Here is a 17454-nt window from a genome sequence, read left to right as displayed (position 1 = left end):
TCATGCTCAACCTTACAATATATAAAAACCTTGATCGGAACTTCGCACAGCAGCTTAAAAAACTGCAATAGGGCACTGCACTGTTTTTAATTTGTATGGGATTTTGAAGTTTCTTGGCCTTGTTGTTTACAAAATTTCTGTAAGAGTGAAAGAGATGGATAGAATTTCATGCAGTGACCTATAGTCCATTTTACGAGCCGAATTTATGAATGAAAATTTGACAGGAGCTCGCGTCGAAACACGTGAAAATCAATATCATCATCAACGATGTTGTCACTTCGTAAAATGGCTCATAGGGTACTGCACTGTTTTGATTTTGTATGAGATTTTGACGTTTCTTGGCCATGTTGTTTACACATTTTTTTGTAAGAGTGAAAGAGATGGAAAGAATTTTATGCAGTGCCCTATAGATACCCTTCTGCTTCTTCTTTATGGGTTGCCGTTCTCACTGGAACTTGGCCTGCCTCTCTTCAACTTAGTGTTATTTAAGGTATTTGGAATACATAGCCAAAGTTTTCTAGAGCACCGTTTTTAAGAACCGTTGAACGGATTTGGATGAAAATGCTTCAAGCTGTTGACAACCTCTGAACAATGCATTTCCAGCCATATCCGTTCAACGGTTCTAAATAAACGGTGCTCTAGAAAATTAGAGCTATGTACGCCAAATACCTTGTCCTTAAAACCCATTAACGCCCGAATTATGCCACAATCACAGTGGATGTCTGATTTTTCCAGGAGTACCTTAAGAACAGACTTGTTAGAATCCCAATATGGCCGCCACAATGGCCGACTTTGGCACCTACTCACAATTTTTAGGGCACAAATTTCTTCATAAACACAACCAGCGCACCTGATCTTTTTATTTTAAGCTTATTACGAGTGAGCAAAAACAGAATACACTGGAACCTCTTTTTATGCACATGGCTGGGACTGCATAAATTAAAAATGTGCATAAATTAAAAAAGGCATAAAAAGAGGGAAATTTATGCATAAATTAAGTTTGGGCTTTAATTAGAAAATCTAGTTTGCGAGAACAGATCTTGCTCCTGGGCAGATGAGGTGGGGCTAAGGGGGTTTCCAGAATGTTCCCAGAGAGCCCAAAAAGGGGGTTCCAAGGGGCTTCAGGGGCGTTTCAAGGGGTTGTTTCAGGAGGTTTGAGGAGCCTTACAAGGGTGTTCTGTCAAGATTTTTTGGTGTTTTCATGGGATTACGGAGAATTTGGATATTTCAATAGTATTTCAATAGTATTAAGTGGGTTTCAGGGGCGTTCCAAGGGGCTTTAGGGGCAATTCAAGGGATCTCAGGAGACTTTAAAGGGTGCATGAGGTTTGAGGGGCGATTTAAGGTATTTCAGAGTCTGCTCTGAAACTTCCTGAAATGCCTCAAAAATCCCCCTTGAACCCCTCGGCGACCCCATGTAACGCACCTGAGAGGCTTCGAAACCCCAGCGAACTTCTCCGTAACGCTACCGTAACGCCTCTGAATCCCCCGAAAATGCTCTGAAACGTCTTGAAATGCCTCCAAAATCCCTTTTAAATCCTTTCGGACCCCATGTAACGCACCTGAGAGGCTCCGAATCCCACGAAAACCCCTCGTAACGCTTAAGTAACGCCTCTGCATCCCACCGAATATGCTCTGAAACGTCTTGAAATGCCTAAGAAATCCCCCTTAAACCTCCTCGGACCCCATGTAACGCACCTGAGAGGCTCTGAACATCCTGACAACTCCTCCGTAACGCTTCCGTAACACCTCTAAATCACGCCGAAAATGGTCTGAAACGTCTTGAAATGCCTCCAAAATCCCCCTTAAACCCCCTCGGACCACATGCAACGCACCTGAGAGGCTCCGAACACCCTGAAAACTTCTCCGTAACGTTCCGTAACGCCTCCAAATCACGCCGAAAATGGTCTGAAACATTTTGAAATGCCTCCAAAATCCCCCTTAAACCCCCTCAGACCCCATGTAACGCACCTGAGAAGCTCCAAACACCCAGAAAACTCCTCGTAACGCATAAGTAACGCCTCTGCATCCCGCCGAAAATGCTCTGAAACGTCTTGAAATGCCTCCAAAATCCCCCTTAAACCCCCTCGGACCCCATGTAACGCACCTGAGAGGCTCCGAACCCCACGAAAACTCCTTGTAACGCTTCCGTAACACCTCTAAATCACGCCGAAAATGGTCTGAAACGTCTTGAAATGCCTCCAAAATCCCCCTTAAACCCCCTCGGACCACATGCAACGCACCTGAGAGGCTCCGAACACCCTGAAAACTTCTCCGTAACGTTCCGTAACGCCTCCAAATCACGCCGAAAATGGTCTGAAACATTTTGAAATGCCTCCAAAATCCCCCTTAAGCCCCCTCAGACCCCATGTAACGCACCTGAGAAGCTCCAAACACCCAGAAAACTCCTCGTAACGCATAAGTAACGCCTCTGCATCCCGCCGAAAATGCTCTGAAACGTCTTGAAATGCCTCCAAAATCCCCCTTAAACCCCCTCGGACCCCATGTAACGCACCTGAGAGGCTCCGAACACCCTGAAAACTTCTCCGTAACGTTCCGTAACGCCTCCAAATCACGCCGAAAATGGTCTGAAACATTTTGAAATGCCTCCAAAATCCCCCTTAAACCCCCTCAGACCCCATGTAACGCACCTGAGAAGCTCCAAACACCCAGAAAACTCCTCGTAACGCATAAGTAACGCCTCTGCATCCCGCCGAAAATGCTCTGAAACGTCTTGAAATGCCTCCAAAATCCCCCTTAAACCCCCTCGGACCCCATGTAACGCACCTGAGAGGCTCCGAACCCCACGAAAACTCCTTGTAACGCTTAAGTAACGCCTCTGCATCCCGCCGAAAATGCTCTGAAATGTCTTGAAATGCCTCCAAAATCCCCCTTAAACCCCCTCGGACCCCATGTAACGCACCTGAGAGGCTCCGAACACCCTGGAAACTCCTCCGTAACGCCTCTGCATCCCGCCGAAAATGCTCTGAAACGTCTTAAAATGCCTCCAAAATCCCCCTTAAACCCCCTCGGACCCCATGTAACGCACCTGAGAGGCTCCGAACACCCCGAAAACTCCTCCGTAACGCCTCTGAATCACGTCGAAAATGGTCTGGAACATCTTAAAATGTCTAAAAAAAATCCTCCTTAACCAAAACCCCTAAAAACGCCTCCATAACGACTTTGAAACCAACCTTAAATGCTCTGAGACTCCTGAAATGACTCCGAAATCCCCTTAAGACCCACTCGGAGCCCGTGTAACGCACATGAGACCTTTGGACACACTCAAAAACGAACCTGTAACCTTCCTTTGCTCTCATCTGTAAACACCCCCGGGTCGCCGTTGCAATAGTTCCTGTCATTATTAAATATTCTTATGCACAATATTGGTTCTGAGTAGCTCTCCCTCTTTTTATGCAGGGCATAAAAAAAGGTGCATAAATTAAAAGTGCATAAAAAAAACATGCATAAAAAGAGGTTTTAGTGTAATGAAATGCACTGTTGTGTGAAGTTTGCTTCTTGAGATTTGTGAGTTTGAAGTTGTGATACACTGTTGAAGCGGGATTTCAAGACGTTTGTCCTTAATCCCATAAAAGAAAGTTATTGTAGTCATTTAAACGGAAAACTACGGTGAAATTTTCGTTTCAATACACAGTGGGGCATATGCATGTGAAACGTTGAAAAAATATTTTTTGCGCGGCTACCTTATTTCTATGAGCTTTGTAAATCTATTTCAATATAGTAAGCTGATATTCGGCATTCTAGTAGTATATCCTGCCCACCGCATCCTTTTGGCTTTGGCAATGGCAACCGCAGAGCGTAGCGAGCACGTGGCTCGCCCTCTGGTAGCACACACCGTTATGGGGCCATCCATAAACCACGTGGTCATGGGGGGGGGGGGGGGGGGGGTTAATTTCGGGAAAGGACCACGGTCCACACAATTTTTTTTGTATGAACGAAAGATCACCGGGGGAGGGGGGAGGTGGGGATATTTCGGCATCTCCCAAAAAATGACCACGTGGTTTATGGACAGCCCCTATCTTGTTCAGCGACAAAGATTATCCTTAGCACTCGTCATTCGAAAATTCCAAATGTTTGCAAGTGTCTTTTGAGCTTGGTTTATGTTTCATTTTATAAAGGACCACCTCATTAGCGTTTTGCTCATCGCATTCTCATCTTTCTCAGCTTCTTCTGGAGCTCACAGTAGAAACAATTTCCGCTGATGATCCGTGCTCGTATTTCACGGCTCACGTAATTTACAGCTGTGGTTATATGGACCTGAGTCCTTTATGTAGTTCTATTCTCGAGATACACAGGTTCAAAATTTCTATGTGTTGCGGCGAAAATCAGCCATTTTATTCTCGCGCATGAGAGTTGTCATATGCTATAAGCTTCACCGTAGGTGATACAAATAAAACGAGTAGGAAGTAGCGATAGTATCAAGTGCGTTGATCATAACTCGATCACAGTAAGTTTGTTAGAATTTGTAATAAAAGGAAACTTGATCCAGGTTGAACCGAAGCCGATAATTGTTGTTGTCAATGGCTGAAGAATTGTAAGTGTTTTAAAATGAAAAATGAACAATAAAATGAAACAAACTATTCTAGTTTTAGCTGATTGAAGCATCCACCAGTGTGCTCCATCTGCTCAAAGAACTCCAGTAAATTTCTCCTTCGGCAACACTATGAATCATTGGAACCGCCTAACGGGCTAACCTGAAAACAACCAGTTCATCATACACTCAGCGAAAAAAACTAGCGAACTTCATCGAAATACCTTATGAAAATTTGCTATAACTAATTCTTATGCATGGCATTAGAATTAGGGGCTGTCCATAAACCACGTGGTCATTTTTTTGGGACTTTTCAAACCCCCCCCCCCCCCCCCCGCGTGGTCATTTGTCCATACAAAATTTTTTATTTGTCCATACAAAATGGTCATTGGCCGTACCCACCCCCCCCCCCCTTCATGACCACGAGGTTTATGGACAGCCCCATACCTTATGAAAATTGATCGTGCTTGCTATGACAAATTTCATAAGATAGACTTTTGAAAAGAACAAAAAAATCTCAAAATGAAGCAGACTGGATTCGACCCATGAACGTCGGGATCACCGAGCCCGTGTTTTATCCACACGACTACCGACGCTTGAGAATACCATGTTGCTAAACATGAATAAAAGCCACACTGTGAGACGATTTTACGTCATAGAGGGACCTTATGAAATTCATCCGAACCATTATAAATTATTTAAAGGCCGATTCATAAGTTGGGCCTTATGGAAATCTTAAGGTTATTTGGCTGAGTGTAGGATAACTACTCTCCTGAACGAAATAGAGAGGAGAATGGAAGACCGTGCAACATGCTTCATTTTCCACGGCATTAGCAAAACTTACTAATCTGTGAATAGACCATTGGGCATTCAAGTCTTCTGGTCTCTAGCCAAATTTCAGGGCGCTAATTGATCAAATTTCGTTCAATTTATTCATCTACAGCTATTTTGCATGAAGCCGACCAATCAGTAGATCGGCTCCAGAGGCACGTTTGACCCAAACGAATGTTTTCGAGATAAGAGTCACTATGAATCCCAGTAAAGATAGCAAATTGATAGCACATAGTACGCTATAGAAAATTACGTTATCATTGAGTTCAAGTTGATAACTAATTTTATTATAAGTACTATATTTTGTTCAATATTGTATTTAGTTATCAATATGAAATAAGACGGCTGTTTACTACCTACACAGAAAAAAATGTAATTAAAATTCAGCTAGAAATCATGCACATAACAGGGAATGCTAGACTTAGTGCATTTTCACATGAGATATAATGTAAAATTACATTACTATCGTGTAAACTTCCGCCAACCATCGCGTAAACCATCATGGTTGGAGTAGTTACGTGACTATTAGCGGAAATTTAAACAATTGTAACGCAATTTTACATGATATCTCATGTAAATATGCGCTAACTCTAGCATTCCCTTCATGTGCATGAATTCTAGCTGAATTTTAATTACATTTTTTTTCTGTGTAGCTCAGCGTTTCTCAAACTATGGGTCGCGACCCACTGGTGGGTCGCGAAAGATTCAGCGATATTGTAATATATGTCTTACATAACTTATGTTGATATTGTTATCAAATTTTGAAATTTGTAAAATCTTTCTTAAGGCGAAACTGTACGCATTTCTTCATTTTTTTGGTTTTTGATTATTTATTAAATTACGAAGCAATATTTTCAAAATCGGTTTTCATACACAGTTAGAGGAAGGATCGAACTATCTACTGGATTTTTTCAGGTGTAAAACTTTAACCAATTTTTCAAAAACCATGTTTTTTTTAATTTCATTAAAAAATGGTTTCCTTAAAACTGAAAAACATTTTCCACCTGAAAAAACAAATTAGGAGATACCTTGATCCCTCCTCTAACTGTGTACGAAAACCGATTTTGAAAATATTGTTTCGTTATTTAATAAAAAATCAAAATCCAAAAAGTGAGGAAATCGGCACCAACATTTCAAAAGGGCGTAACTGCATTTTAAAACAAACCCCTCTTTCACATCTGTGGATCGTATTTCAATGCCGCCAAGAAAATCACCGCCAGTATAGGAAAGAAGAGCAATTTCTCTGTCTAGTAATGTTTGTGAATTTCGTGTGAAACTTAAAATATGACCCACAGATGTGAAAGAGTGGTTTGTTTCAAAATGCAGTTACGCCCTTTTGAAATGTTGGTGCCGAAATGCTTCCAGTTTCGCCTTAAGAACAAACAGAGTTATTTCAAGAGACTAGATTTCTTCCTATTTCTTTTTAGTTTTCATTATTTTCAGTTCGAAGTATTTTAAATACTGAAGCTGATGCCTGCACTCTGAAAAACGTTTCTAAAATTATGAGTTTTTAATCAGAAAGATTATATAAAAAAAAGTTTGCATGTTCAGATAGATTTACACGCCATGTTCAGTAGCTTGAATTTCAGAAAAAAATGGAATACTAAAAATGAGTAATAAAAAAAACAAATTTCATCAAGAGACCACCCCGTATGGTAATCTTCACGGCATTATATGTTTATTTTACCGAACTTAAGAGAAACTTTTTAATTCGAAACAATTTGACCTTTTAATATTGCCTGATTTTGGTAACATTAACTTTTACAAACAGCAAACATTGATTGAAATAAAATGGAAGAAAAATAAGCGTATGAAGCGTGAAATTACAAATTTCAAGAGGACTAGACTGGAACTGCATTTTCAGCCCAATCTGTTTGATCTTTAAATTAATTCACAAGATGTAAAATGCATGATTTCATTTTCTTTCGTATAAAAGTATATTAGAAAAGGTGTGCACAAGCGCAAAAGTGCCACATTATCTCCTTAAAACTATTGCATACATTTTATGTTTTCTTTATTTCCAAAATATGTGATATGACACTTAAAATTTGTGAAGTTCTGTTGTGTTGCATTTGCATTAGAAACCTGCCAACTTATTTCAAATTCATAAGACAACTTGAAGCTGAACGACCTTATTCTGATAAAAAAACGAACAAATCACTGTAAATGATAAACTTAAAACTTTCAAATATCAATTGCTACGAAATGTATGAAAGCGATAAAATATAGTTCTTCAAAAATTCAGTTGAAGTTTTCAAAAATAGCTTATGTTATGTGCTGGGGGGTCGCCAAGTTCTATTACAATCCTAAGTGGGTCGCAAGCTCAAAAAGTTTGAGAACTCCTGACCTGCTTTGTCAATCAGTAGGCATGCAATTCTATTTTATCGTAAAAACTACTTTACCAATATTAGTTCAGAATTTTTAGAGCCCACTTGCGCCACTATCATTTACTATCAGATAACTCTTGATGTTCTGATCGACCTTGTCGAAGTAAAAATTCATTTATGCAGTCGGATTCTCTAAACATTAGAAGTTCAGAATTTATAGAGCTCACTAGCGCCACCTACCCGATCAGTAGGTCGACTCCAGAGGCAAGTTCTCCTCCATTTGGGAAATTTGTGCCATAAATACCACCTACCGGATAAACCCAGAACCAACCAGTTCACTATCCGTTAGCCCTTGATGTACCGATTAACTTTTCCGACGACGATATTCTTCTATGTAGTCTGATTCTCGAGATACAGAATTTCTGAATTAGTAGGGCTCACTAGCGTCACGTAGCGGATAAACCTAGAATGAACTAGTTAACTATCCGTTAGCCCTTGATGTACTGATCAAATTTGCTGAAGACGAAATTTTTCTATAAAGCTTGATTTTCGAGATTTAGCAGCTATGAATTTCTAAAACTCACTAGCGCTACCTAGCGGATAACCCTTTAACCAACTAGCTCATTATCGGAGAGCTTGTGATGCCCTGATCGACCTTACCGAAGACGATTTTTTATCTATGTAGTCTGTTTTTCAAGATACAGAAATTCAGAATTTTTAGGGCTCACTAGCGCCACCTAGCAGATTTGCCTTGAACCAACTAGTGCACTATCGGGTAGCTCTTGATGTCCTGATCGACCTTACCAAAGATGAAATACTTCTAAGTAGTCTGATTCTCGAGAAACAGAAGTCTGGAATTTTTGGAGCTCACTAACGCCACCTGACGGATAAACCTTGAACCAACTAGTGCGCTATCAGGTAGCTCTTGATGTCCTGATCAACTTTGCCGAAGGCGAAAATCTTCTATGTAGTCTGATTATCGAGATACAGAAGTTCAGATTTTTAGAGCCCACTTGCGCCACCTAATGGTTAAACCTAGAACCAACTAGTTCACTATTGGATAACTCTTGATGTCCTGATCAACTTTGCTGAAGTCAAGCATTTTCTTTGTAGTTTGGTTGTTAAGAAACAAAAGTTAAGAATTTCTATGACTCACTAGCGCCAGCTAATGGATAAGCCTAGAACAAACAAGTTCATTATTGGATAGCTTTTGATGTCCTGATCGATCTTGTCGAAGACGAAATTCTTCTAAGTAGTCTGATTCTCGAGGTACAGAGGTTTAATTTTTTTAGGACTCACTAACGCCACCTAGCGGATAATCCTTGAATCAACTAGTGCGCTATCGGGTAGCTCTTGATGTCCTGATCAACTTTGCCGAAGACGACATTCTTCTATGTAGTCTGATTATCGAGATACAGAAGTTTAAAATTTTTAGAGCCCACTTGCGCCACCTAGCGGACAAACGCACAATCAACTAGTTCACTATCAGATAGCTGTTGGTGTCCTGATCAACCTTTCCGAAGACGAATGTTTTCTATGTAGTCGGATTCTCGAGATACAGAGGTTTAATTTTTTTTAGGACTCACTAACGCCACCTAGCGGATAAACCTAGCACCAACTAGTTCACTATCGGATAGCTCTTGATGTCCTGATCAATTTTGCCGAAGACAAAAAAATGCTGTGTACCGTGGTTTCGGGTGAAATTGATCAGTGGGGTGAAATTGATCGATGTGAGGAACATTTTTGTTTGTTAAAAATAACGCTTTAAAATTCAAATAATTTGTAGAAAATAACCATGATCTGGCTCAAGGGTTATTGAATGATGAGTTTATATGTTTTACAATCAATTAGTCACGTATTTCTGTATTAAATTCAATATTTTCCGAAACTGTGTGTTGGGCGAATTTCAAAGACACTTTCAAACTTTTGTTACCGTAGCTATATCGCAAAAGTAATGAATATTTGAATGAATGTTTCTAGCTGCCAAGTATTCACTTAACACGATTTCGTCATAAAAAGTTGTATAAATATTGAAATTTACGCACAAAATTGTACTTTTCTGGAAGTTAAAACATATTTAGTTGGAAAATTGCATACTTTCAGGCGTTTTCTTAAGATTTATTTAACTTCATACTTAAATAAATAAAAGTTTAGTAAACTTGTAAAAGTTTTGCAAAGCTTTTCGCATTCCTGGGTGGTTAATTTAGGTGAAAAACATATTTTCAGCGCTTACATCAACATTTCATTGACTGATCAATTTCACCCCGAAAGTGAATTTTTTGATTTTTTATTTCAAATGATATTTTTTGTAATAAAAAGATTAGCAGTAGAATTTTCAACCTCTTTGACTAATGAAAACCATGGTCGTACTTGTTTTAAAGCATTGAATTTAACCATATCGATGAGTATTCAAAAATTATTCGTCAAAAACTACGAAAAGTGATCAATTTCACCCGAAATCACGGTAGTCTGGTTGTTAAGAAACAGAAGTTAAGAATTTCTATGACTCACTAGCGTCACCTAGTGGATAAACACACATCCATATCTCAGCAGTTAGTGAACCAAATTTCAATCTTTTTGCGTTAACGGAATCCTACACTATCCTTGAGAGGTGTAGTGAAAGACGATTGGAATTTCATGCAGCTTCCGGTGAGAACCAGGCGAAAACATTAGTTCCACATTTTGACCTTCTTCCGGTTCCGTTTTGTTCCCGGATTGGTTGTGAGTACCCTGTCTTTCGGAAGCTCGACAAGATAGCAACATTCTGTTTTCGGCAAAGTTGTTTAGTACAACAACCACTTCCTGGTGATGGATTTCATTCCGAATTTCCCCACCACGTGGCGCTAGTGTACATAGTGACTTCCGGTATGACTTTGGAGGGATATAGCACGAGATTGAAGCCAGATAGGAAGATGCGATCTCCGGCAAAGTTGTTCAGGACAACGAGTACTTCCAGGTTATGAAGAGCATAGTTCGGAATTTCACCACCACGTGGCGCTAGTGTACATAGCTACTTCCGGTGTGACTTTGGTGGGATATAGCACGAGATTGAAGCCAGATAGGAAGATGCGATCTTCGGAAAAGTTGTTCAGGACAACGAGTACTTCCAGGTTATGAAGAGCATAGTTCGGAATTTCACCACCACGTGGCGCTAGTGTACATAGCTACTTCCGGTGTGACTTTGGTGGGATATAGCACGAGATTGAAGCCAGATAGGAAGATGCGATCTTCGACAAAGTTGTTCAGTACTACGAGTACTTCCAGGTCATGAATAGCATAGTTTAAAATTTCACCACCACGTGGCGCTTGTGTACATAGTGACTTCCGGTACGACTTTGGTGGGATATAGCACGAGATTGAAGCCAGATAGGAAGATGCGATCTTCGGCAAAGTTGTTCAGGACAACGAGTACTTCCAGGTTATGAAGAGCATAGTTCGGAATTTCACCACCACGTGGCGCTAGTGTACATAGCTACTTCCGGTGTGACTTTGGTGGGATATACAACGAGATTGAAGCCAGATAGGAAGATGCGATCTTCGACAAAGTTGTTCAGTACTACGAGTACTTCCAGGTCATGAAGAGCATAGTTTAAAATTTCACCACCACGTGGCGCTTGTGTACATAGTGACTTCCGGTACGACTTTGGTGGGATATAGCACGAGATTGAAGCCAGATAGGAAGATGCGATCTTCGGCAAAGTTGTTCAGGACAACGAGTACTTCCAGGTTATGAAGAGCATAGTTCGGAATTTCACCACCACGTGGCGCTAGTGTACATAGTGACTCCCGGTACGACTTTGGTGGGATATAGCACGAGATTGAAGCCAGATAGGAAGATGCGATCTTCGACAAAGTTGTTTAGTACTACGAGTACTTCCAGGTCATGAAGAGCATAGTTTAAAATTTCACCACTACGTGGCGCTTGCGTACATAGTGACTTCCGGTACGACTTTGGTGGGATATAGCACGAGATTGAAGCCAGATAGGAAGATGCGATCTTCGGCAAAGTTGTTCAGGACTACGAGTACTTCCAGGTCATGAAGAACATAATTCAAAATTTCACCACCACGTGGCGCTAGTGTACATAGTGACTTCCGGTACGACTTTGGTGGGATATAGCACGAGATTGAAGCCAGATAGATACATAGATGCGACCTTCGGCAAAGTTGTTCAGGACAACGAGTACTTCTAAGTCATGAAGAGCATAGTTCGGAATTTCACCACCACGTGGCGCTAGTGTACATAGTGACTTCCGGTATGACTTTGAAGGAATTTTGCACGAGATTGAAGCCAGATAGGAAGATGCGATCTTGGGCAAAGTTGTTCTGGACAACGAGTACTTCCAGGTTATGAAGAGCATAGTTCGGAATTTCACCAGCACGTGGCGCTAGTGTACATAGTGACTTCCGGTACGACTTTGGTGGGATATAGCACGAGATTGAAGCCAGATAGGAAGATGCGATCTTCGGCAAAGTTGTTCAGTACTACAAATACTTCCAGGTCATGAAGAGCATAGTTTAAAATTTCACCACCACGTGGCACTAGTATACATTTTGACTTCCGGTGCGATATAGCATGAGATTGTAGCCAGATAGAAAGATGCGATCTTCGGAAAAGTTGTTCAGGACTACGAGTACTTCCAGGTCATGAAGAGCGTAGTTCGGAATTTCACCACCACGTGGCTCTAGTGTTCATAGCTACTTCCGGTACGACTTTGGTGGGATATAGCACGTGATTGAAGCCAGATAGGAAGATGCGATATTCGACAAAGTTGTTCAGGACAACGAGTATTTCTAGGTCATGAAGAGCATAGTTTAAAATCTCACCACCTCGTGGCGCAACTTTACATGGCTAGTACCGGTATGACTTTGGTGGGATATAGCACGAGATTGAAGCCAGATAGGAAGGCGCGATCTTCGGCAAAGTTGTTCAGGACTACAAGTACTATTAGGTGATGAAAAACATATTTCGGAGTTTCACCCCCATGTGGCGCTAGTGTACATAGTGACTTCCGGTACGACTTAAGTGAGATAAATCACAAGATTGAAGTCAGATAGGAAAGTACGATCTTCGACAAAAATGATCAGGACTACGATTACTTCCAGGTCATGAAGAGCATAGTTCAAAACTTCACCACCACAACTTCACCACCACGTAGCGCTAGTGTACATAGCTACTTCCGGTGTGACTTTGGTGGGATATAGCACGAGATTGAAGCCAGATAGGAAGATGCGATCTTCGGCAAAGTTGTTCAGGACTACGAGTACTTCCAGGTCATGAAGAACATAGTTTAGAATTTCACCACCACATGCCACTAGTGTACATAGTTACTTCCGGTACGATTTTGGTGGGATATAGCACGAGATTGAAGCCAGATAAGAAGAAACGATCTTTGACAAAGTTGTTCAGGACTACGAGTACTTCCAGGTTATGAAGAGCATAGTTTAGAATTTAACCACCACGTGGCGCTAGTGCTAGTGCGATACATCACATGATTGAAGCCAGACAGGAAGGTACGATCTTCGACAAAAATGTTCAGGATTACGATTACTTCCAGGTCATGAAAAGCGTAGTTCAAAATTTCACCACCACGTGGCGCTAGTGTACATAGCTGTTATGTATCCGTTAAACGATTTAGATTTAGGCACTCAAATGAATATGTGCGTTCGATAAAATGATGAAGAGAGCGGTTCGCTCATCGAGTATGAAATAAAAGTAAGTCAGTCGAAGTCCATCAGTGAGTCGAGACAGTCAAGCTAATTCCAAGTGGTTTTAATATAACGTGAAAGAAGTGTTTGAAGTAAGGAAGTTTCCTCCGCAGAAGTGTAGTGTCCGCCTTGTAGGTTGAAGTCCACTTTGAGCAGTATATGCAGATTTATCAACTGGCGACGAGGTAAACGAGCTCAGACAGGAATTAATTTCTAGAGTGAGTAAACGTAAGTATTCATAAGAGTTGTCTTTGGAAGTTGTTTGCTAGAAGAAACTCGGTAACGCAGACAGAAACTCGTAGTCATTTCGCAGAAAAGACTAGAGTGCTGTTGGGCGAATTAATAGTACCTAACAAATTAACAAATTGCTAATATTTGCCTATTTGGTATTGTGAACCTCATACAAATCACTAAGTGGCGCGATAGTTACACCATTTTGTTAAATTTTCTTCACAGCCTCTTTTTTCATCGGTACGCCATTGGTCTACGGCGACATCAATACTCAATAGAATATTCAATTACCTTCAGTAGCAAGTGAGGTCAGCGTGTGTGGTAATTAGGATCGTGAGTTCCGAAGATACCAAACGAGTGGTTAGCCAGCCTCGGTTCGAGAATCTCTGTGATAACTAGGAAGAACGTAAAGAGTGCGTTACGTGGAAGAGGACATCGGGATCGAGCAAGATCTCCAGAGAGTGAGTTCATCGAGTCAAGCGCAGACAGACGATCGGCAGCCCGTGGCAGTAGCGTACTGGGATCAAGCATTGCATGAGCTGATCAGGCTAGTTGCTGGAAGCGGAGAGTGAGCAGGTGGTTGAGAGTGCATGACGACAGCGAGAGAGCGAGAAGTTCAACGTTGCATGAGCAGTGAGCAGTGAGGATTTTCAACTCGCGCAGCAGCATACCTAGTGAGATAGTACGGTGAGCGAAGGATTGTAGCTGAATTCCTGTAAGTAAGAAAGACCTTTTCTTTTCCGTTATAGGAATAAAATATTAAAATGTCGAATTCTGGGCTCATTGGTTCCATCGATCACTACCAACCTGGCCGATCCTTTACCAACTACGTTGAGCGATTTGAGATTCTCTGTCGTATTAACAAGGTGAAAGATGAAGAAAAATCATCCTGGTTCATGTCCTTAGGTGGTGACGAGTTATTCGATGAAATCAAGTTACTCTTTCCTAAGCAAGACGTGAGCACCCTATCTTATGAGGATATTGTTAAAAAACTTAAAGCTCGCTTTGACAAAACGGAACCTGCATTAATGTACCGTTATAAATTTGCAAATAGGTTCCAGGGACTAAATGAGTCTACAGAAAATTTTGTGTTGGCAATCAATTTATTGGCAGAAAATTGCAATTTTAAAGAGTTCAAAAATGAGGCGATAAGAGACAGATTGATTTTTGGGTTGAAGGATAAGGACTTACAAAAAAAATTGCTTTCGGAGGATGATATCGAACTGAAGGAGGTTGAAAAGTTAATAATAAGCAGTGAACTAGCGGGCCAGCGTTTCAAAGAAGTTGAAAGTACTAACCCTGGTGCAGGTGTTATGTCTGTTAAATATCGGTTAGGCAGAAAGAAAGGCGATGATTACAACCAACAACAAGCTGGATATTCAGGCCGATATCGTTCAAGAAGCAGGAGTTTTGATCGCGGACAGGGTAGGAATAATGGATTTACCAGGCAGAATAGCAGTCGGGAGCGTGATAATAGCCGCGACAGATATGATCGCAATACGCACAGTAACGCAGTTTGTAACTATTGCAAGCGTAGGGGACATATAAGGCGGAATTGTTACATATTGCAAAATAGAAGCGCTGTAAAGTTTGTTGATGAGGTACAGGTTGTAGAATCACAGCAAGTCAGCAAATTCGATCGTTTGAAGCTACGTGATTCTAGTGCGGAGTCAGATATCAGTTGCATGCAAATTTCGTGCGTGAATAGCATTACTGAACCATGTTTAGTGGAGGTAGTAATTGAAAACATTAAACTCACTATGGAAATCGACACTGGCTCAGCTGTAGCAGTGTTGAGTGAGAACCTCTACAGAAAATATTTTAAACACATTCCTATTTTGACTTGTACAAAGAAGTTAGTTGTGGTAGATGGTGCTAAGCTTTCAGTAGTGGGACAGATTTCTGTAAGAGTGTGCATTAACGACCTTGAAATCAAAAGCACAATGATAGTGTTGAAAAGTGAGAGGGATTTTATTCCGCTGCTTGGAAGGGACTGGATGGAGGCTTTCTATCCAAATTGGAAAAAACTATTCATTAACAACATTGAACAGACGACCAAAGAGCAACAAGCCTTAGATCCCATTGTAGGGTATGAGGCTGAACTGACAGTTAAACCCGATCAACCAATATTCAAACGTGCGTATCAAGTGCCCTACAAAATTAAGGACAAGTTTCTTGAACACCTGGATATGTTGGAAGAACAAGGCGTTATAACCCCGGTAAAAGCGAGCGAATGGGCTTCGCCCGTAATTGCTGTTTTGAAAAAGGACAACGAGATCAGAATGATTGCGTTAGGAACCCACGTTTTGACGGCACACAGAAGTCAGCTAAAAAAGATGTATCATCCGAATCGACGCTCTAAGGTGATTATGCCGGTGAGAAATAACCAGAAACGTCGACGTGTATCTATCGAGGAAGAACAAGACTTCCCAGGGTTTCCTGAAGCACAACTTCAATCGGAAGAACGACAGGCGAAACACAGGAAAGTGATGATCAGAAGCCCTATCGAAACTAGATCAAAGAAGAGGCTAGGTGCATGTCGCACTGAAAGCGAATAGGTCATTCAATTATTTCAATAATTGTTATCTGAAATTTACAATTGCATTAATTAGATTAATCCAATTTCTGAAAAAGGGAAGAACTGTTATGTATCCGTTAAACGATTTAGATTTAGGCACTCAAATGAATATGTGCGTTCGATAAAATGATGAAGAGAGCGGTTCGCTCATCGAGTATGAAATAAAAGTAAGTCAGTCGAAGTCCATCAGTGAGTCGAGACAGTCAAGCTAATTCCAAGTGGTTTTAATATAACGTGAAAGAAGTGTTTGAAGTAAGGAAGTTTCCTCCGCAGAAGTGTAGTGTCCGCCTTGTAGGTTGAAGTCCACTTTGAGCAGTATATGCAGATTTATCAATAGCTACTTCCGGTACGATCTTGGTGGGATATAGCACGAGATTGAAGTCAGATAGGAAGATGCGATCTTCGGCCAAACTGTTAAGGACTACGAGTGCTTCCAGGTCATGAAAAGCATAGTTCCGAATTTCACCACCATGGCCACTAGTGCACATAGCTAGTTCCGGTATGAATTTGGTGTGATATAGCACGAGATTAAAGCTAGATAGAAAGATGCGATCTTCGGCAAAGTTGTTCAGAACTGCGAGTAGTTCCAGGTCATGAAGAGCATAGTTCAGAATTTTACCACAACGTGGCGCTAGTGTACATAGCTACTTCCGGAAGGTGTGATCTTCGGCAAAGTTGTTCATGACTACGAGTACTTCCAGGTCATGAAGAACATAGTTCCGAATTCCACCACCACGTGATGCAAGTGTACATAGTGACTTCCGATACGTCTTTAGTGAGATGTATCACAAGATTGAAGCCATATAGAAAGGCACGAGTCTAGCTCCCACGTTCAAGGATCAAGGAGCAAGGATCATTCCAAGACCACTTGGAGAGTATTCCCTAAGAATATCTTCAGAGATACTTTCCGCGAATGCCCAAGGTAGAGAAACGCCTTCAGTTCTAGTAGAATCAAGGTTTTAGTATAATTATTGCAAAAGCTTTGATCTCATGGCAGATTTTTGTTTTCGTGAAAAATGTAAACTTCAGAAAGATATTCTCATAATGATGATTCACACAAGTTTTAGCAAAGATATTCAAATAAATTTCTGGCTCCAACTTCATATTTATTATCCAGAATAATGTATCAAACCCATGGCCATCCGCAAATAGAGGGGGACATGCGATCAACAGCGCCACGGACTCGGGCACTCTGGAGAGGAATTTCAGAATAAATCTCTGCATAAA

At 41.0% G+C, this 17454-nt stretch overlaps 2 protein-coding genes across 2 annotated transcripts in view; both read left to right on the top strand.

Annotated features, from left to right (window-relative positions):
• The window catches only part of LOC109426789 (sodium channel protein 60E), an 820640-nt gene that overhangs the window by 668092 nt on the left and 135094 nt on the right, over positions 1 to 17454 (top strand). The window lies entirely within an intron of this gene.
• Positions 13981 to 16557, top strand: LOC115266360 (uncharacterized). Its single transcript, XM_062849014.1, has 2 exons — positions 13981 to 14331; positions 14399 to 16557. The coding sequence occupies exon 2, from the start codon at positions 14414 to 14416 to the stop codon at positions 16205 to 16207; it is 1794 nt and encodes a 597-aa protein (XP_062704998.1). The 5' UTR covers positions 13981 to 14331; positions 14399 to 14413; the 3' UTR covers positions 16208 to 16557.

This window comes from Aedes albopictus, chromosome 2 (assembly GCF_035046485.1).
Source record: "Aedes albopictus strain Foshan chromosome 2, AalbF5, whole genome shotgun sequence".
Lineage (NCBI taxonomy): Eukaryota > Metazoa > Arthropoda > Insecta > Diptera > Culicidae > Aedes > Aedes albopictus.
This window is presented reverse-complemented; position numbering and strand designations above follow the sequence as displayed.